This window comes from Pseudorca crassidens, chromosome 5 (assembly GCF_039906515.1).
Source record: "Pseudorca crassidens isolate mPseCra1 chromosome 5, mPseCra1.hap1, whole genome shotgun sequence".
NCBI classification, from domain to species: domain Eukaryota; kingdom Metazoa; phylum Chordata; class Mammalia; order Artiodactyla; family Delphinidae; genus Pseudorca; species Pseudorca crassidens.
This window is the reverse complement of record NC_090300.1, coordinates 146,147,723-146,169,338: the sequence shown is the minus strand read 5'-3', so window position 1 is coordinate 146,169,338 and position 21,616 is coordinate 146,147,723. Positions and strand designations below refer to the sequence as shown.

At 49.5% G+C, this 21,616-nt stretch overlaps 1 protein-coding gene across 11 annotated transcripts in view; it reads right to left on the bottom strand.

The window, feature by feature from the left end:
• Positions 1–21,616, bottom strand: part of SLC37A1 (solute carrier family 37 member 1) — an 81,656-nt gene that overhangs the window by 47,853 nt on the left and 12,187 nt on the right. For 4 of the 11 annotated variants that reach the window (XR_010943866.1, XM_067739567.1, XM_067739566.1 and 1 more), the window contains exons 1-3: positions 18,091–18,282; positions 11,836–12,025; positions 3,062–3,143 (exon numbers count right to left, since the gene is read on the bottom strand). Coding sequence is in view for 8 of the 11 variants with exons in the window: in XM_067739567.1 (XP_067595668.1) it covers positions 3,062–3,143; positions 11,836–11,891 (138 nt within the window). In the remaining 3 variants the exon portion in view is untranslated. The other 7 variants (XM_067739569.1, XM_067739568.1, XM_067739561.1 and 4 more) reach the window with 6 other exon arrangements.

Below are 21,616 nucleotides of genomic sequence, written 5' to 3'. Positions count from 1 at the left end.
TTCAACTTTATTTCTTCCAGATGAATCTGCAGCTGTGTCAACACCATTTATTAGATGAACGAGACTTTTCCCGTCACCTCTGTCAGCCACTCTACTGTATGTTTCCACAGTATTTTCTGTATTTTTCTACTGGCCTCTTTGTCTGTCCTCATGCAATACCGTAATAATTTGATTATAGTGGCTTAAAAAATGTTCCCTTTTCCACACTTTCCTTGGTAATTAATTCTTGGTCATTCTTTTCACATAAACTCTAAGATTATTTTATTCAGTTAAAAAAGACATTGCTGAGATTTTCATTGGAGTTGTGTCCTATTTAAATACGAATACTGGGAACGGTAGAACTTTCCAGATGGCAAGTTTCCCACCCAAAGCCAAGGTACGCACTTCCAGCCTTTCAGGCTTTGTTTTCTGTCCGCCACTGAGGATTTCACGGCTTTCTTTTCCTGGGTCCCGTGTGTGCAGAGAGGGCTGGACATTCACACTCAGACCGGTCAATGTGACGGCTCCCCTCAGGGATCCCCTGCAGCTCAGGCTCTCCCCGAGAACCCTCTGCTTTCAGGCTTTTGTTCTGGCCCAGCCCGGGGGTGGGGGGCCAGGGAAGAGCCCCCCAGAGTGTCCCTCGGGCAGTGTGCAGGCCCCACCTGTCCATCGGCCTCCAGTTAAGAGGCAGGGCTAGCATTGGGGCAGCTCTCAGAAGACAGCGGGGTTGTAACCCCACCTCCTCCCAGCCCTGTTTTCATCACTGTCACTTATTTTTCCTTTTTGCTATATACTAAAATCAGAGAAAAATGAAAGGTTTCATCAGTGGTTAAACTAAGTCTAAACAGAGTAGCCTCGTGCCACCACGACATGTCACGTCCCTGGAAATGACATTAAAGAATGCGAATCACTTTATGATTCATCACCCCTGGTGATCAATTCCAGCTACGCAAATGTATTTTAATTTTGTTTTGCTCATAATGTGCTAATAAATGTAGGTTATAGATAATTCAGGCTGTTCCTTGGGTCAACAGCACCGTTACTACTTCTAGTTTTATAAATAAGATGAGCTAAATAAAGCACAAGGCACTGCAAAGTAACTTATCGTATGGAGTGTGACATCTTATCTATCTCAGAAGGCAAAGAAGCCCCGGGGTTCTGCGTTAGGCCAATCCACACATCCAGGCACGTCTAAGGCGCTAAGTCAGGCAATCTGCGTGTTGAAGAAAATCTGGGCGTGATGCTGCGACTGTACCCAGCTTCTTACACCTGCCCTAGAGACCCGTGGCAGGGAGGGTAAGGGCAGGGACCCTGGAGTCAGCCCGACCCTGTGGAATTCACCTGAGGTGGCCCTGGCCTGCACAGAGGAATTAGGCCCCTGAGTCTCAGTTTCCTCAAAAGGACACGCACAGGACGGCCGTGACGATGAGATTAAATAAGGGAGGCGCGCACCTTGTCAGGCGCGGGGCTCAGCCAGCGGCAGTCACCGTGACTGATGAAAACTTAACTAAGAGCCGGACCCCTCATCACTAAGCCCCAAGCCCCCGACGGGGAAGCCGCGAGAGTGGCCTGGAACAATGCCGCATCCCTTCCTGGCTAAATGGGGACCCTCGTGGCCACCAGAAGGAGACCCTCCAGTGGCCAGCCCCCCTCAGCATGCTGCCTCGGTCCCAACACGGGCCCCGCGCCTGCCAGGCTGCTGCTGCACCGCGACGCCCCCAGCAGGCCAGGACTGGCCCCAGGACCCTCGCCCGGCCTTGCAGGATCCATCGGAGCCGCAGGAAGGCTCCCGACCCCGCCGGCTCCTTCAGTTCTAGGCACTCCCTCAGGTCCCTTCAACGGTCTCCTCCCTTTTCATAACTTGCCTTTCTCTTGAGTCATTTGTGTACTTCCCTAACCAGGAAGGCAGGAATTAGTAGTATTTAAGTTGACAGGGGCGGGTTGGTCCTTGGTACTGATATTAGAGACACTGGTCAAGTGGATGACGGCCCACCCTCTCCTGTCCCATCCTTTTCTCTGTTTTGAAAACTGCATTATAAAAGGTCTGCAAAGATTGCCATAGTTATTCAAACTTCGTACATTAAAAAAGGGAGAAGTTTGCAAGCGACCGGAAGGGCCGGGGAAATTCCTGCTTACTAGGGGTCGAGGAATTTTAGGACCCTTGGAGTAGACGGATGATGTTTCACGCCCACTGGGAGTTGCTGGAGGCCGGGGAACACAGAACCGCCCAGAGAAGCAACAGCCTCGGCACCGCCTCTGCCACCGGCCGGGAGCCCGAGACGACAGCTGTCCAGCAGTCGGCCCCTCCTCCCCCCGACCCGGGGAGCAGAGGAGGCAGGACTACAAAGGTCAGTGGACTCACAGTCCTGGACCTGCGTCCCGGCCAATGAGGAGAAAGTGACGGAGGCGTAGTCGGGCTGTAAATGAACTACCTTTGGCCCTGGACGATTTCCTCGTCCCTTCTATGATAAAGGCTCAGCAGCCATTCAAGCCAGCTGACAGTCTGCAGGCAAAATGACGTCATTCCAGTGAGGGTAAGAAAGCGACCCTGCTTTTTCCCAGGTTACAGCTGGCTACTACGCAGGACTGTCTCCTTTAAGCTTCCTGTCCCCAAGTCGAGTTAAATGCCTGCTTAATAACTTCCTGCCCAGCCGCCACTCACACAGGAACTCAGTGTTCTAGGAATAATGGAGAGACACCACCACTGCCAGACTTAGGATCAAAGCCTATGACCGCAGAAGCAATTCGGGGAACATTTTTAGACTGCATATATTGGGAGGGAAAGTTCACACGAGACAGAATAGATATGTAATTAAGCTTTAGAATTCTGGGACAGTCAACGAATATAACCGAAAGTATACTACCTCTGAAATTATAAATCCCAAAACCATTTTAAAGCTATTAATTTCAGAAAAGAGAAACTAAAAACCAAAGCAGCAAAGTACCTTGCTTCTCAACAATCCATTTTCTCCATTTACCTTACTGCTCTCCCCCAAACTCCCCTTCCCCCCAACCGGCTCACTAGTTCCTTACAGAGATTACAGGCAGGAAATGACATTGGGTGCTTTTAATGATTTCTTACCTTAACTATGCTGATAGGCTTTCGAGATAAGTGAAAACTTGCATACAGCAAAAATGTCAAAATAAAAATGAAGGCTCTGTACCTGAAACACAAAACAGTGGCAGGGATGACATAAAATAAGATAAGATGCCGTATGATCCAGCAACCCCACTCCTGGGCATACACCCAGACAAAACCGTAATTCGAAAAGATACATGCACCTTCTGTTTGTTCACAGCAGCACTAGTTACAATAGCCAAGACGTGGAAACAGCCTCAACGCCCATCGACAGGTGAATGGATAAACGAGATGTGGTGCGTATATGCAATGGAATATTACTCATCCGTAAGACAGAATGTAACAATGCCGTTTGCACCAACATGGATGGGCCTAGAGATTATCATACGAAGTGAAGTGAGTCAGAAAGCCAAAGACAAATATCATATGATATCACTTATATGTGGAATCTAAAATATGACACAAGTGAACCTATCTGCAAAACAGAAACAGACTCACAGACATAGAGAACAGACTTGTGGTTGCCAAGGGGGAGGGAAGCGGATGGGAGGGCTGGACTGGGAGTTTGGGATCAGTAGATGCAAACTACTACATAGAGAATGGATAGACAACAAGGTCCTACTGTAGAGCACAGGCAACTGTAGTCGATATCCTGGGATAATCCACAATGGAAAAGAATATGAAAACGAACATATATATGTATAACGAACACACACATGTATCACTTTGCTGTACGGCAGAAATTAAACACAACGTTGTAAACCAACCATACTTCAATTAAAAAAAAAAGGTGCATTAAGAATCCATTCCAACGGGATTCTTAAATTTCCTTATGCTGTATTTTTTTTACTTAGTCCTACATCAAAGATCAATCCTGTTTATAACACCACTACAATATTTCAAAAATGTGCCACTTTTACTTTGTTAATTGAAACTATTTAAACCATCATGAGAAAAACTAACCAAAGAGAAACCTGGGACACAGATGTACACATGGGTTTACGAAGCAGACAAAAACGAATGATGATTTAGTTCGTAACGAAATCAGCTGCAAGCGACTTATAAGCCTGCTACCCTGGGCATTTAAGATCATATTTATTTTTTACTTTTTAGAAGGACACAGCAAGGCAGAAATATAACTATTTCACCGGCCTCAGTGAGAACAACTCAGTGACGCTGACAAGCTATGAATAAGGCCAATGGCATAAAAATTAGTGGCCCAAAGCCCTGCTGCTGCGCTTGGTTTATGAGAAAAGCAGTTCGAGAGGAAGTGCTGAGGTGTATGGAGACTACAGACAAGAAGATACTTTAGCAAGAAGATGAAAGTTCATTCAGGTCTACATGTGGTTCTAAATGTTTGAACCACCCTATAGAAAAGCGGCCCTTCGGGGAAGACAACGGGTCAGGAGGATAAAGTCCTTGGGGCCCCTAACCCTGAAGAACCCGTCCTGTTCTGGTCTGCAAAGGCCAATCACCTTCCAACTGCGTGCGGGCTTAAACCCGTAATGACCCAAGGCGGAGGCAGGGGCGACAGAACAGACAGGGGCCGCAGGGGGGCCACGGCCCCCGGGGAGGCGGCTCATTCAAGGCCCTCGATGAGGAGAGGGCCTTCCTCCTGTCTCCCACCCACGTTTCCAATGTTGTGATTTACTTCTCAAGGGTAGCTTTCTGGACTAACACGAAGACTCCTGAGGGTGTCTGGCTCCCTGGCCACCAGAAAAGGCAGGAGTCAAATAAATATTGCCAGCTTTTTAACAAAAGGTCATATTTCAGGTGGGAAAAAGGGCTTGGCAGTACCTGGGACTCAAACCGTCAACCTGCGGAACACCTGCGCTTAGCGAGGGCACACCACGCCGACTTCATCAAGGAAACACTGACTGATGGCTTTCCTAGGATTTTTCTCTTCGAACCCCTGCCAATGAGCAGGTAGGAAAAAAGTGAAACCGAAACCCAGTGAGTGTGTCGTCTATCGCAAAGAACACAGACTATGCAAGTACAGTGGACCTGTAACAAAAGTCTAGGCTTTTGTCCTTGTGTTTCTGAAAGTCATCTGTTTTGGGAGGGGGTGGAGGTCTCTCAATTCCTTGCTGGAAGCTCTCCACATCCCACCCCCTGCTCCTCTGCAGCAGCTTATGAAGGTTCTAGGCCACTGGAACTTTCAACACCCGAATTTCCAGCCCATAGCTAGACCCATTGGTTGCTTGATGCCCACTTGCTAGGGCTAGTGTGGACTGTGGGGGACCCCGATCGGCCCCCGTCTGGGTACAGAGCTCCCTTTTCCCATCTCCACAAGGAGTAAGAAAATACTCTCAGTCTGAGTTGCCTCCAGCCCCTCCCAAATCAGAGTCTGAGATTGGAGCCCTCAGTGATGCTACACACAACCAGCTTACAGGTGTGCCATTGGCCAGGAGACTCTGAATTTCATCATCACCCAGCTCACAAGGACTTGGAAAGAGCAGGTCTACTTAAATGGGCCTTGGGGGGCTTCCCTGGTGGCGCAGTGGTTAAGAATCCACCTGCCAATGCAGCGACACGGGTTCGAGCCCTGGTCCGGGAAGATCCCACACGTCGCGGAGCAACTGAGCCCGTGCACCACAACTACTGAGCCTGTGCTCTAGAGCCCGCGAGCCACAACTACTGAGCGGTCGTGCCACAACTACTGAAGCCCGTGTGCCTAGAGCCCGTGCTCCACAACAAGAGAAGCCACCGCAATGAGAAGCCCACGCACCACAACGAAGAGTAGCCCCCAACTTGCCGCAACTAGAGAAAGCCCGTGCACAGCAACAAAGACCCAACGCAGCCAAAAATCAAATAAATAAATTTAAAAGGAAAATGGGCCTCAGGTTCATGGTCTCCACTCTCTACCCAGAACATTCCACTTATAAATATTCTAGTTTTATTAAGTGCATTTAATATATTTATTAAATAGAATAAATAAACCCCGAAATAACGAGCTCGTCCATATGCCTCGATCAGGTCTGAAGACCCCTGGGGCCCTAACACACCTGCATTCGTTCCTAGGCTGTCAAGCTGTCCAGGTTATTGGAACCCAGCAGCCATCCCCGGGCCCTCGCCTTCTTGTCTAGCGGGCGGTCTTGCATGGGATGCTCACCTGCCCAGAGCCTGCAGGGCTGGAAGTGGTTCCCATGACCGCCCCGTGCTGGGGATGCCGCACGCTGGAGCACAGCCGTGGAAGCCCCGAGAACACCGAGGGCTACGGAGTGGAGAACCTGCCTCCAGACATTTTCAGTTCAGTTCTGGGTGGAGGTGAAACACCTTGATGAATCAGGTCCTTTGGGAAGAGTACTGGCCTGCCAGTTGGCAGGGTTCTCGGAGGGAACCTGCTCTGCAGAATCAGGGCAAAGGGTCAACCTACCCTGCAAAGCGGGAGTTTCCTAGACACACACAGAAGGTATGTCGCCTAAAGAGGAACCCGATCTTTCATTTCGCCAGGATCAGGCCAACTCTACTCCCTCTGTTTTCAAATCCTTCCTCTCTCCTTCCTCATCTTATTACGTAGGATTGGAGGAGAGGGGAAGACCCAGCAGCTAGAGGCTGAGCTTTCCACTTCTGGAAGGCCTAAACACAGCCCCACTAGTCACTTTTAAACCACTGTGGGGCTGATGGCTTCCTAGCGGCCATGGCAATACCCCCGTCCGGGTGAGCGAGCAGCCTTTTTACTTCTGCAGGGTTATCCTGGGTTATGGGGATTAAACAATCCTCCAGAAGCCCTTTCTCATTTTGTAATTCTATCCTCGTCCACCCTCTTCCTTTATCACTTGTGAAGCAAGGACTTTGGATAATATTTGTTTCCTTTTATCCATCTTGCAGTGGGTTGAATACTGTCCCCCCAAAAATTGATGTCCACCATAAATTTTAGAATGTGGCCTCATTTGGAAATCGGGTCTTGCAGAGGTAATTAGTTACGTTGAGGTCATACTTAACTCACGTACGACCTAAAATCCACTAAGATCCTAAATCCAGCTCCGTGTCCTTATAAAAGGCCAGGGGGAGGGCTTCCCTGGTGGCGCAGTGGTTGAGAGTCTGCCTGCCGATGCAGGGGACACGAGTTTGTGCCCCGGTCCGGGAAGATCCCACATGCCGCGGAGCGGCTGGGCCCGTGAGCCATGGCCGCTGAGCCTGCGCGTCCGGAGCCTGTGTTCCGCAACGGGAGAGGCCACAACAGTGAGAGGCCCGCGTACCGCAAAAAAAAAAAAAAAAAAAAAAAAAAAAGGCCAGGGGGAGACACAGAGACAGACGGGGAGGAAGGCCACGTGGTGACGCAGGTAGAGCTGGACAAGGAAAACTAGGACCGCCAGCAGCCGCCAGAAACGGGAAGAGGCAAGGAAGCGTGCTTCCCTTGAGCCTTCCATGGGAGTACGGCCCTAGCGACACCTTGATCTCAGACGTCTGCCTTCCAGAACCACGAGAAAATTAATTTCTGTTCTTTTTTTTTTTTTTTTTTTTTTGCGGTACGCGGGCCTCTCACTGTTGTGCCCTCTCCCGTTGTGGAGCACAGGCTCCGGACGCGCAGGCTCAGCGGCCATGGCTCACGGGCCCAGCTGCTCCGCGGCATGTGGGATCCTCCCGGACCGGGGCACGAACCCGTGTCCCCTGCGTCGGCAGGCGGACTCCCAACCACTGCGCCACCAGGGAAGCCCCAATTTCTGTTCTTTTAAGCCACCCAGTTTGTGGACTTGTTATAGCAGCGCCAGGACACGAATATAATCCGATACTTCAATTTCTGCTTTGTGTTACATTTAGGCTTATGAATATTAAGCAAATACAATTAAAAATGAATTATTTAAACCTTTACTTCATCAGTGTTCCACTTACTTTCTGTAACAATAGATAGCATTCTCTGTATGCACCAATACTACAAGAATAGTGTTTGGGTTAACCCCAAGTTTCTAGCAAAAAAAGCCTATCTCAGCGAGGCACCTTCAAAGCTTCCTCAGCGATGTTCTAGAATGCTGCAGGCATTCCCAGACAATTCAGAGACTCAAGGGAGAATATTCTTTCCTTATCTGAGTGTTATTTATCTCGGTCATATGCAAATAAGTAAAAAGTTCTTTAGACGAGTCACTGAACAGTATCGTTTGGCACAGAAATTAGTAAGAAGACATCCCTAATTTAGGAACAAGGAAACGAGGCCTACTGTGTCTCTCCAGAGCACCCTAAAGGAGGGCCACGACGTCAGTAATGTTATCACTGACCGCCTGGTTTAGGGGCTTTCTGCGTGGTCGCCCCTCAGAGGAGCTACAGTTTTTCCCTCTAGTAGTCAATAAGGAGTTTGTGGGTACGTACTTTGAGGTTACATAGATATCCTGTTCCTCCAACCTTCCCCCCGTCGTGTGTGTCCATCGATGATCCTTGCCTAAACCAAGCAGCCCTGATGGTTTCAGGGGGCGACGCTCCAGCGTGGACACTCCTGCTCTACTTAGCGGCTGGCGTTGTACTGCAGGAAGGAGCTTTCCTTCCTCCCGTTTATGCGTTATTTGGTTAGAGCAGAATGGACTCACTGGATGCTTGTTTTATTCAATGGGCTATAATCCATTACTGGTATCGTTTATTTCAAATCTCATCCCAGACTGGGCCAGTGAGCGCCCCTTCATTTTTAAGCACTTCCTTATTTCTGGGCACAAGATATTCCAGGCTCATCTCACTTTCCCTGCCCAGTGCTGACCCAGCCTCCAAGGATGCCTGACTGGCTCCTTCGGTGGAAAACGTTACAGCGAAACTGAGATCCAGTACCGGGTGTGCTCACTGCCGCCGGGGGGTTACTGTTCCCGGGGCCCCTCAGCGGGCAGAGAGAGGACATTTTACATACACGCACACACGACACCCCCATACCTACACACACACACACACACACACACACACACACACGTTTCCCCCACTTCCTCTCCAGTTCTTGATATCTTTAATTCCAACCCAACACCACATGGTTCATTCTGTCCCTCCTCCCCCCGCCACCAATATTCGTAACTCCTTTACCATCAGCGAGAAGCTGTCTCTCTTCTGTGTTATTCCTGACAAAGATGCATAATCTGAACCTAACCATGAGGAAATGCCAGACACACACACAAGGGACAGTCTACAAGATAAATGGCTTGTATCCTTCCTAAATGGCAAGCTCATGAAAGACAAAGGACGGCCAGGAAACAGCTCCGAAGTAAAGGCGACTAAACCCACAGGACAACCAAATGCAAAGTGGGGCCCCAGGCGAGATCCTGGCCCAGGGAAAAAAAATCTATAAAAGACATTATTGGACATTTGATATAATTTTGAGTATGGACTGTGGATTAGATAAGAGCATTATAACTGTTAAACTTGCTTATTTTGATCTTTGTGTGCAGTTATATGAAAATGTCTTGTTCACAGGAAGTACATACTGAAGTATTTAGAAATAAAAGGGCATAATGTCTTTAACTTGCTTTCAAATGGTTCAGGAAAAAGTGTGTGTGTGTGTATACGTACATCTACACACACACACACACACACACATACAGAGATGAGAGAAAGTAGGGGGAGAAGCAAATGAGGACAAATGTTAAGAATTTGTCTGCCAGTTGAACCTGGCCCCCACGGCTGGACCAGAGGCGATTCACCATTTCCTCTGCCCTAGGTTCACTCAACTCAAGACGGAAAGTCCCAGAAGAGAGAGGCCCGTAGCCCTCCTTAGGTCCTCTCCTGCCTCCTGCTGGACCTGGGCTATGGCGGAAGGTCACGGGGCTGCCATAACGGGATGGAAAATCCTGAGACTCACCTACCTATCACACCTGCACACAAAGGAGGGAAGTCAATTCCCCAAAGGAAATCAAAGTGCTGTGAGGAAGAGGCAACGCATGCTGGGTAGAAAAACAGAAAAAATGTCCTTCGCAGGAATGTTAGAAGAAAAGCTAATTCTCTTCTTTTACAGCTAAGGAAGCTGAGATCTAGAAAGGTTAAATAACCTTTCAAGGTCAAAGAGCAAGTTGGAGGTAGAGATGGAATAGAAATGAAGACAAATACGCTATCTCCTTGCAACTCACAGTGTGGTCTATGGACGCAAAGCACCGCATCACCTGGGAAATGAAGACTCAGTCACCACCCAGATCTACTGCGTCAGAATCTGCATTTTAACATGTTTCAGGTGATTCCCAGGCACACTAAAGTGTGAGAAGCACCTTTCTATCTCTGTAGGTCTCAACCTTAAAAAAAAAGAGGGGCTTCCCTGGTGGCGCAGTGGTTGAGGGTCCGCCTGCCGATGCAGGGGACGCGGGTTCGTGCCCCGGTCCGGGAAGATCCCACATGCCGCGGAGCGGCTGGGCCCGTGAGCCATGGCCGCTGAGCCTGCATGTCCAGAGCCTGTGCTCTGCAACGGGAGAGGCCACAGCAGTGAGAGGCCCGCGTACCGCAAAAAAAAAAAAAAAAAAAAAAAAAAAAAAAGAATAGAATTTGTGATTATAAGAGTTCTACAGGAGCTCCTGGTAACATTCTTATTTTCTTCTGTGAGTTTGAAATTGTATCAAAATAAAGTTTCAAAACAAGGGAAAGATAAACACCCGCTAAATAAAAGGGAACCACTTGTGGCTAGATTAGCAGTAGACGGGAGACCAGTGGACAAGCGAACTGCTGTGGCAAGAGCCAGATGTCTGAAGTCACACCTGAGATCCTGTGGGCGCTCCACCCACCAGCCTGGGCCTGAGAAGCTGCAAAAGGCGCGGAGGCCAAGAGTGCGCCGGTGAGACGGAGCTGAAGGGATTCAGAACACGCTGCTGCAGCATCAGCGTTATTTTGAGCAGAAGACGCGTGAGTCCTGAAATCGCTTATCTGCCTAAAAGCAGAGCCTCTGAGAAAGAACTCAGCTGTCATACATCCTCCCCGGGGAGCAGCCAGGACAGACTGAGTCTTAATGCCAGAAACGGGACGTGTCCACATCACACCTAAACAGACATTGGCACAACGGTATCCTAGCTCTCAGCTAGTCTCCTAAGGGCACATCTACCTTTCCAAAAAGTTACCTGTTCTCCCAAAAGCACCCTTCTCTTGCCCCTCTTCCCCTATTACGATGGCATACAATCCCCAAATTCTAAGGCCCCCTGGAGTCACGTTTTTCTGTGAACTCCCACACATACGTGGTTAAATCTGTCTTTTCTCTTGTGAATCTGTTTTTCTGCCAGTTTAATTCACATGCCCCCAATCATTCAACCTAAGAGGGGAGAGGAACAATTCTTCCTTCCCAACAGAGGTCAGCAGGGGAGAAAACCCACTGAGAGTGTGGGTTAGAGACTAGACAGCCCAGCTCTGCACTCCGCCCTCACCATCCGCCTGCTCCAGGGAGTGTGGGACTCACGAATCTCCTGTGAGAGAGCTTCTCAGAGCACACCAGGCGCTCTCAGAACACAAAGTGATCTGCGTGTAACTTGTTCAGGTTTCATTTTCTCTCTGAAAGTCCTGACCCAGCGAGGCCACTCACTAAGCTCAGAGTTAATATACTTATTTCACCCACAGCCCTTTTATTATCCTGCCAGTAGTCAGTGGTCATTTTTCTGTGGGTGGGGGCCAGGATTATCTTCAGTGGACCAGAAACCACTGAAAACCTCAAAGGTTTTCAGTCTGTCTGTCACTGTCAGAACCAAAGATGGACAGCTCAGCCGTGTTCCTGGTCACCGCTTCCACCACCAATAAACCATTCAACAGTTATGGGGAGGCTGGTCATCCACGTGCATTTTATCATGAAACTGGGGGCAGGGGGCACTGGCTGCACGGAGGCACCGTGCCCAAGGACTTACCACTGATCCCTGGAGAACGAGACGATGAAGCGAATGCCGGGGGGAAGTGGGGCCATTTACGTCTCACTGACCGTGGAGCTTCGGTCACGAAATAAGATGCTTCATAAATAGGTTCTTAATCCTGGGAAGCATGCAGGGGTGTCCTGTGGGGTCTCGCCTCCCCTCTTCCTTCCAGCAGAGGCTCGGCTCTCTATAAGGAGAAGGAGGGGTGGAAAAGTCAAGTGTTCTGACAATGGCACCGTCGGAGGCCCTGGCAGAAGGAACCGCACGTGGTGTGGTCACCCAGCCCACAGCAGAGCTGGACTTCCCTGCAACAGGGCACTCCCACCACGAGAACCACCAGGTAGGGGTAGAACATCCGTCCTCGGGAGGGGTGGGGGGCAGCTTGTTCAAAGGTCACTGAAATGAACTTCACATGATGTGTAAGAAAGAACCACTGATTACAGAAGAGCTAACACCTATCCTTCTCAAACTCTTCCAAAATACAGCAGAGGGAGGAACACTCCCAAACTCATTCTACGAGGCCACCATCACCCTGATACCAAAACCAGACAAAGATGTCACAAAGAAGGAAAACTACAGGCCAAGATCACTGATGAACATAGATGCAAAAATCCTCAACAAAATACTAGCAAACAGAATCCAACAGCACAGTAAAAGGATCATACACCATGATCAAGTGGGATTTATCCCAGGGATGCAAGGATTCTTCAATATACACAAATCAATCAACATGATACACCATAGTAACAAATTGAAGGAGAAAAACCATATGATCATCTCAATAGATGCAGAGAAAGCTTTCGACAAAATTCAACACCCATTTATGATTAAAAACCCTGCAGACAGCAGGCATAGAGGGAAGTTTCCTCAACATAATAAAGGGCATATATGACAAACCCACAGCCAACATCGTCCTCAATGGTGAAAAACTGAAACCATTTCCACTAAGATCAGGAACAAGACAAGGTTGTCCACGCTCACCACTATTATTCAACATAGTTTTGGAAGTTTTAGCCACAGCAATCAGAGAAGAAAAAGAAATAAAAGGAATCCAAATTGGAAAAGAAGAAGTAAAGCTGTCACTGTTTGCAGATGACATGATACTATACACACAGAATCCTAAAGATGCTACCAGAAAACTACTAGAGCTAATCAATGAATTTGGTAAAGTAGCAGGATACAAAATTAATGCACAGAAATCTCTGGCATTTTTATACACTAATGATGAAAAATCTGAGAGTGAAATTAAGAAAACACTCCCACTTACCATTGCAACAAAAAGAATAAAATATCTAGGAATAAACCTACCTAAGGAGACAAAAGACCTGCATGCAGAAAATTATAAGACACTGATGAAAGAAATTAAAGATGATACAAATAAATGGAGAGATATACCCTGTTCTTGGATTGGAAGAATCAACATTGTGAAAATGACTCTACTACCCAGAATCTGTACTCTACTACAGATTCAATGCAATCCCTATCAAACTACCACTGGCATTTTTCACAGAACTAGAACAAAAAGTTTCACAATTTGTATGGAAACAAAAAAGACCCCGAATAGCCAAAGCAATCTTGAGAACGAAAAACGGAGCTGGAGGAATCAGGCTCCCTGACTTCAGACTATACTACAAAGCTACAGAAATCAAGACAGTATGGTACTGGCACAAAAACAGAAAGATAGATCAATGGAACAGGATAGAAAGCCCAGAGATAAACCCATGCACATATGGTCACCTTATCTTTGATAAAGGAGGGAAGAATATACAGTGGAGAAAAGACAGCCTCTTCAATAAGTGGTGCTGGGAAAACTGGACAGGTACATGTAAAAGTATGAAATTAGAACACTCCCTAACATCATACACAAAAATAAACTCAAAATGGATTAAAGACCTAAATGTAAGGCCAGACACTATCAAACCCTTAGAGGAAAACATAGGCAGAATGCTCTATGACATAAATCACAGCAAGATCCTTTTTGACCCACCTCCTAGAGGAATGGAAATAAAACCAAAAATAAACAAGTGGGACCTAATGAAACTTCAAAGCTTTTGCACAGCAAAGGAAACCATAAACAAGACCAAAAGACGACCCTCAGAATGGGAGAAAATATTTGCAAATGAAGCAACTGACAAAGGATTAATCTCCAAAATTTACAAGCAGCTCATGCAGCTCAATAACAAAAAAACAAACAACCCAACCCAAAAATGGGCAGAAGACCTAAATAGACATTTCTCCAAAGAAGATATACAGACTGCCAACAAACACACGAAAGAATGCTCAACATCATTGATCATTAGAGAAATGCAAATCAAAACTACAATGAGATATCACCTCACACTGGTCAGAATGGTCATCATCAAAAAATCTAGAAACAATAAATGCTGGAGAGGGTGTGGAGAAAAGGGAACATTCATGTACGGCTGGTGGGAATGTGGATTGGTACAGCCACTATGGAGAACAGTATGGAGGTTCCTTAAAAAACTACAAATAGAACTACCATATGACCCAGCAATCCCACTACTGGGCATATACCCTGAGAAAACTATAATTCAAAAAGAGTCATGTACCGAAATGTTCATTGCAGCTCTGTTTACAATAGCCAGGACATGGAAGCAGCCTAAGTGTCCATCGACAGATGAATGGATAAAGAAGATGTGGCACATATATACAATGGAATATTACTCAGCCACAAAAAGAAACGAAATTGAGTTATTTGCAGTGAGGTGGATGGACCTATAGTCTGTCATACAGAGTGAAGTAAGTCAAAAAGAGAAAAACAATACCGTATGCTAACACATATACATGGAATCTAAGGAAAAAAAAAAAAAAAGGTCATGAAGTACCTAGGGGTAAGACGGGAATAAAGACACAGACCTACTAGAGAATGGACTTGAGCATATGGGGAGGGGGAAGGGTAAGCTGTGACAAAGTGAGAGAGAGGCATGGACATATATACACTACCAAACGTAAAATAGATAGCTAGTGGGAAGCAGCCGCATAGCACAGGGAGATCAGCTTGGTGCTTTGTGACCGCCTGGAGGGGTGGGATAGGGAGGGTGGGAGGGAGGGAGACGCAAGAGGGAAGAGATATGGGAACATATGTATATGTATAACTGATTCACTTTGTTATAAAGCGGAAACTAACACACCATTGTAAAGCAATTATACTCCAATAAAGATGTTAAAAAAAATAATAAACAGATGGACAGTGGAAAAAAAAAGAAAGAACCACTGAATTCCTCTTTATCTGGAAGCCCTCCTGAGATCAACCTGTTCACTCCCAATCACAGTACTCTGCAGAGCTAACATTCATATTCACAGGAGACCCATATGTGCCCAGTGGTCGCACCAGGTGCTCCACCACCAGAGTGCCAGGGAACTGGCCGTGCTCCATTCCCCCAAGCTGTGTCCCGGGCTACGTCTGAGCCAGTAACAGAGAGGAACATGGGCCTGGACGAGGTGGCAGGTCATGAAGCCCATCATCTGACTGTGGCTTTGCAACGCAGTTAAATGCACGAATGCCGTGGGAATGAACTTCAGCTCGTCTGTGCCACCTCATTTCTCACACCTGTGGTCACCTCAGCGGCCTTGGAAAACGGCCCCATCCTGTAGCAGGGCTGAAGGCAGAGCCAGACGGGAAGGAAGGCGCAGGGAGGCCTGGTCTCCTGCCCCAAAGCCAACCTCACGACTCGTGCCGTTCTTCAGTTTTTCTCCTATGTTCGGTGACAAGGAATCTTCGGGACCCATGCGTTAAATCACACAGCACACAGTGCATGCAGAAGCATGCACTGTTCCACCTTAATGCTTATCGAAAAGTCACAGGTTATATAACGGTGTTCAAGAAAGCGACTTTTGACTAAACATTCATCTCGAGTTAAAGCTGAAATGTATTCAGTGTCTTTAAACAACTTTCTTGAGAGAACAGATAAGTAATAGCAAATAGCTCCGATTTAGAGGACCTCAACTATTCCTCAGCGCCTGTGTCTTCCCGATTAAAAGAGTTTTCCATGTTCATTCCCGCTCTCCCTCCAGAGTGAGTTTTCACAATGCACCTTGCCGAGCTCTCCCACCCTCCCCACTGCCCCCACCTCCTCTCGGTGAGGCACTGAGGCCCCTCCGCTCCAGCCAGGGGAACTACAGCTTTGCTCTGGGCAGCCAGCCCGGCCACTCGGCCTGCACCCACACCCCACCGGGGCCCTAACTGTGTCACAGCCGCAGCTCTTCATCCCACCAGAGTGCCACCTGCCCCGACAGCTGACCCTGGGCTGGGTAATCCCGGGCACGCCACCGGCTTTCTGCTCCCTCACCTTCCCCAGCTAGAAAATAGGGATGATGGTACCTACTTAGGGTTGTTATAAAGATGAAATGAGCGATCTATGGACAGCCCTCAGCACAGAGCCCGGTGGGGAGGAGATGCTCCGTAAACAGCAGCTGGTGTCGTCTCAGTAGAAATCAGGGAGGAAGGCCCAGCGCTGCAGGCAGCCACCTGGTCCCCATCCCCTGGTTCAGAACCCAGCACAGAGCGAGCGGTCAGGAGATGCGCTGAACCAAGCTCCACAAGTGCTTCGCAATGTTTTTGCTCAAATCTCTATATTTAAAAAAACCATTTTACTAAAATTCTGCTCAGAATGAGTGGACTCCTGTTTGGGCCTAAATATACTTTGAGAAACAATCTTTGAGTGACTCCTTTAGAGTAAAGGATTTGGGCTAAGTTTTATAGCACCTGGAAATGGATGGTCAGAGTCAACTTTCCTCCTCTGTCCAGATGCTGCTTCTCTAGGTACCTATAGCTCATCTGGAAATATTCTATTGCCATCTATTACATCGACTAATCAATGAACCTCAATTCAATTCTGGTAAAACTTGTAATGTTAAAAAAAAAAGAAATCCAGAAGACATTGGAAAAGTCAGCAGGAAAAAAAAAATATCTTGATTTCCTTTTAAAACCATGGTTCTTACCTCTGTAAAATGGGTGGACTCAAGCGCTATAAGTTTTCACTGTAAGTGCAATTAAGACGTGTAAACATAGAGATTTTACACGTAGGACATTAGGAGCTCTATTTAATGAGGCCCCTTCCTCCAAAGCCTGGACGGTGCCCACTGAAAATCATTCCAGCGACAGCCAGTCAAGACCGCCAAGGTCATCAGTGACAAATTCCGTGCTCTCCTGTGAGCCCCACTGCCTTGTCGAGGAAGAGGCCCGGAGGCTGATCTGGGTTGGCTGGACGCTGTGGGGCAAATTCAGGTTGGTCCAGTTTCCCTCAGTGCTCTCCTCCCTCCAACCTGCTTCCTCTGGGCAGGTCTCCTCCAAAGAGAGGGCGGCAGAACTGGAGCAGATCACTTGGTTTAAGCCCCGTTTTTGGCACATAATCCAAGCACATAAAAAAGAAAACGTACTTTTAAAAAAACGGCTCTTAATAGGCACCCTTGGAACTCACCACTCCAGTAGGGAAAAGTGTCAGAATACCCAGTTTCATCCTACTGTTAAAGATAGCAACTTCAGAAACACCCCATTAGAGCATCTCTCTTACAATCTAAAATATACATTTTTATACCCATGTTCCGGAAGTGCCCAACCTACTCTATAAACTACATAACTATAAAATGGGATGACCTGAGGGCAATACACATTCTGGAGCCCAACCCTCAGCACACTACCTGGGGAACAGTTCGTACTCGCTGGAGACGAAAATGAGTCTCAAAAGCAATGATGCGCGTAACACTGAAAGGGGGCGGGGGGAATGCATGTTCCCCAAACAAGTTTTCAGACATTTTTCTTTTAGGGGAGAGAGAGAGAGAGAGAGAAAGAGAAAGAGAAACACAACTTCCTTTTCAGAGAAAACAATTTGTATGGTCTGTGCTTTAAAGGCTGTAAGCAATATTAAAAATTAATGACAATAGCCAGTATTTCTTTCCTGGGCTTAAATACAAAAAGGAATCCTCTACCTGTACCACTTTCTCCCACCAACAAACAGAACCTCAAGGTGGCGGGTACAACACAGAACATGCAAATGCCGTTCCAAAACCACAAGGTGAGACACTGGAGGTCTAGAGCCCTGGGTTCTCAAGGTTGACCTTAAAAGACATTAAAGAAGGAGCCATGGGGGGAGGGGGAGATCTAATCTAGTTACCAACTCGAACATCCTCACACAATTCAGATTCAAGGGCAGGTGGGCACTTTCCAGACAGAAAGCTCAGGGAGAATAAAGGGAAGGCGGGCTTTGGAATTCCACCCGGAGAAATTCAAACCTGGCGGTGTGCAGAGGGGCCTTCCAGGATCCTGGTCGCAGTCCTAGGTCGCCAGGTCCCCAGGATCAGCAGCGTGGCTGCAGGGGCTGGGAGGGCCGGCGGCTGGGGGGTGTTGGAAAAAAGAGCCTGACGGTTGGGGCCCCGAAGCCGGGTGACTTTCCGGGGCTTTGAGTCCAGTCAAATCCCTCCAGGAGGCTCACCGGCTCCGGGAACCAGCTGCTCAGACGAACAAGCCGAAGGCCCAGGGAGCCGGCGCTCCGAGCCTCCCGCCGGCTTTGGCGTCGGCTCCTCCCCGGCGGCCCGTCCCGGAGGAGGACTGGCGGGCACACCCACGTCCCGCCGCGCCGCCCACCCCGCGCGGGGCTCCCCTCTCGAGCCCCAGGCTGGGCTGTCACCGCGGTCGCCCGGTCGGGGAAAAGGCCCGGAGGACGGCTGGGCTCGCCCCCGCCCGGGGCTCCGCTGGGCGGCTGCTGGCCGGGCACCGGCTCCCCCGGGGTCCGCTCGCCGGGTCCGGGGGCGCCCGGCCGCTCCTCCAGCCCCGCCCCCGCCCGCTGCAAGGGCCGCCCCGGGCCCGGGGCCCGCCGGACGCCTCCGCCCCGGACGAGCACAAAGACGCGCGCCCGGCGCAGGGACCCCCGGCCTCCCCGCCCGTCGCCGGCGCTGGCAGGTGTCGCTCGGCCGCGGCGCCCGAGTCCCGCGGCCCGGCCGGCGCGGGCGGTGGGGAGGGGGTCCCCGCGCCGCCCGCTCCCCACCGGCCCCCTCCCGGTCCCCGCGTCTCACCTGCGCCCCAGGCCGGCGCCCCGCTGCCCGGCCCGGGCGCCGCCGGCGCTTCCTGCTCGTGACTTCCTGGGGCGGCGCGCGGAGGCCCCGGCGGCCCTTTCACTTTCCTGAGGCAGCGGGGCGCCCGGCCGGGCGGTGGCGGCGGCGGCGGCGGCTCGGCCCCTCCCCCTCATCCCCTCGCCGGTCCTCCCGCGGCCCCGGAGCGCACCCGGAGGCCCAGCCAGCCCCGGGGAAGCCGGGCGGGGACGCCGCCACGAGGAGACCCCGGGCCACCGCCGCTCAGGACTCCTCCCCGCGGTCCCCGCTCCTTGCACCTGCCTGCGGGCGCCCCGGCTTGAGTTCGAAACTGACCAAAGAAGAGCTCCCCAAGGACCCTTTGTCCTCAAGGTAAGTCCTCCCGGACAGCAGCGGAGCCGGGCTTCCCGAGAAAGGACCGGCACTAAAGGGGGCCAGCCTTGGTCTCCTGGACATTATTCTTATTACCTCCTCTCAGGGGTCAGACTCATGAGACTAGCCTCGTATTAAGTGAAAATGGGGCCCACGATCGGCTGTGGTGAACCATCTTTGATCACACCTGTGTGTGTGTGTGTGTGTGTGTGTGTGACACGCCCCTCACGTGGCTGTGCTGGAGAACCGCACTGGGTCTCAGTCTCCTGAACCAGACGGACCCTCCCCGGTACCATAACAGGCTTCCCACCTCACCCAGGAACAGCGTTCGCGAATCCCACGCTCACTTCTTGCCAAAAAGTGACCGGGCACCGCCCCGCACAAGCCTGATTATTTTCCTGGGGTACCTGCAAAGCACCCGCGGTAGACACATGGCATCTAAATCCAGCCCAGGTGCCCAGCTCCTAGGAAAGCACCTCCCTGGAAGGGCCCAGTGAGGCAGAAAGCATGTTTTGCAGAAGAAATTGCAGGAAGAAGTCTCCCCCTTGTTAAAACAATGCTTAAAGTTAAAACCAATCCAAGCAGGAATAAAGACGCTGACGTAGAGAATGGACTTGACACAGGGAGGGGCAAGGGTAAGCTGGGACCAAGTGAGAGAGTGGCATGGATATATACACTACCAAATGTAAAATAGATAGCTAGTGGGAAGCAGCTGCATAGCACAGGGAGATCAGCTCTGTGCTTTGTGACCACCTAGAGGGGTGGGAGAGGGAGGGTGGGAGGGAGACGCAAGAGGGAGGGGATATGGGGACATATATATACATATAGCTGATTCACTTTGTTATAAAGCAGAAACTAACACCATTGTAAAGCAATTATACTCCAATAAAGATGTTAATAAATAAATAAAACCAATCCAAGGCCTGGCAGTAACTGCCCAAAGAGGTCAGAAGGAGAGTGCGCACAGCCTCCTGGCAGGTACCCACCTCCTGCCAGGCCTGCGCTTGGGGACACCCTGCTATCCTTTCCCGTTGGCTAAGCTGGGTGTCGAATGCATCACTTCTGTAGGCCTTTGAGAAGCGTTCTCAGTGCAGGAAGGAGACTGGCCAGCCTCACTGTAGCCCTGAGGTTCAGCCGCAGGATGGGTGCCGGCCCCTCATCCTGCAAGGGAGGTGGCCCGGCCTCCTGATTCCTCCCTCCCCCTGGCGAGGTCTCTTTCCGCAGACCTCCTCTCTCACAGTCCTCCTCCCTCCCTTCCCTAACTCTCCATCCATGGTGATGCAAGCCTGCCCACCCTGGCACACCTCTCTCTCCAGCCACCCCAGGCTCTGCTCCGGGCTCCTCCTCTCTCCCTGAGCGTCAGCCTCCCTGCCTGCAAGCTCTCCCCTCCCGAATCCACTCCTCCAGCCCTTCACATTGCCCTCCTAAAGCAGATGGGACCCTGGCTTTCCTGATGAGAACCCTTCGAGATCCCCCTCCGGATCAGGAAAGAGCCTCAGTCCTTAGTAGCTGGAAAACAAGACCCTAACCCACTCTCGACTTCACGACCAAAGCTCAGGACCGCTCTTTTAGTTTCCAGGACTTTCTCACACGTTGAGTGGCTATTTCTGCCTTAGCCCTCCAGACCCCGGCTCTTCCTAGTGAGCTCAGACTTCGAGACCCAGGTCAGGTGTTTTGTCTGTTCCTTTCCCAGGGCACTGTAGATACCTCTTGCTCCTGACTTAGCACACCCAACTGGTACTGGTTATTTCTAAATCTGTCTCCTGGCCCCTAGCCTGGGACTGGAGGGGTTCTCGGGGCCTTGCCCTACTCAGAAGGTCGCATCCACGTTTGCCGAGTGCATGAACAGGTGCGGAAGGACTCAGCACAGGGATGCTCCACGTTTCCACACCATTTCTCACCTGGAAAATGATGATGTTTGTACGGCACACTGGGGAAAACCAGACGGACCTGAGGTGGTCTATATAACACTTGCCGAAAATATTCATCTATGAATTTTACAAAGATTAAAGTATTAATCTTTTAGAAAATATTAGTTTCTATATTAATCTTTTGTATGATTGTAAGAAACACCTAAAAATGAATTAAGGAAGTTAGTAAATTTCTATGAAATCTCCAAATAAAACGGTTCACATTTTGAAACGAAAACGTGTGATTGCTTTGATGATCGTATCAGGTGTTATGCTTGAAATGACTGCACACAAGCTCAGGACGGAGCACAGCTGGGATGTCACTCTGGACACTCTTTCTTGGCGCAGGTAGATGATAACTTTAAAGTCTTTTTTACAATCACACAAATTTCACAAAAGTTGAAATTATTTTTAAGAATCTGACACTCTTCCTTTTCTTTCTAGGTGTA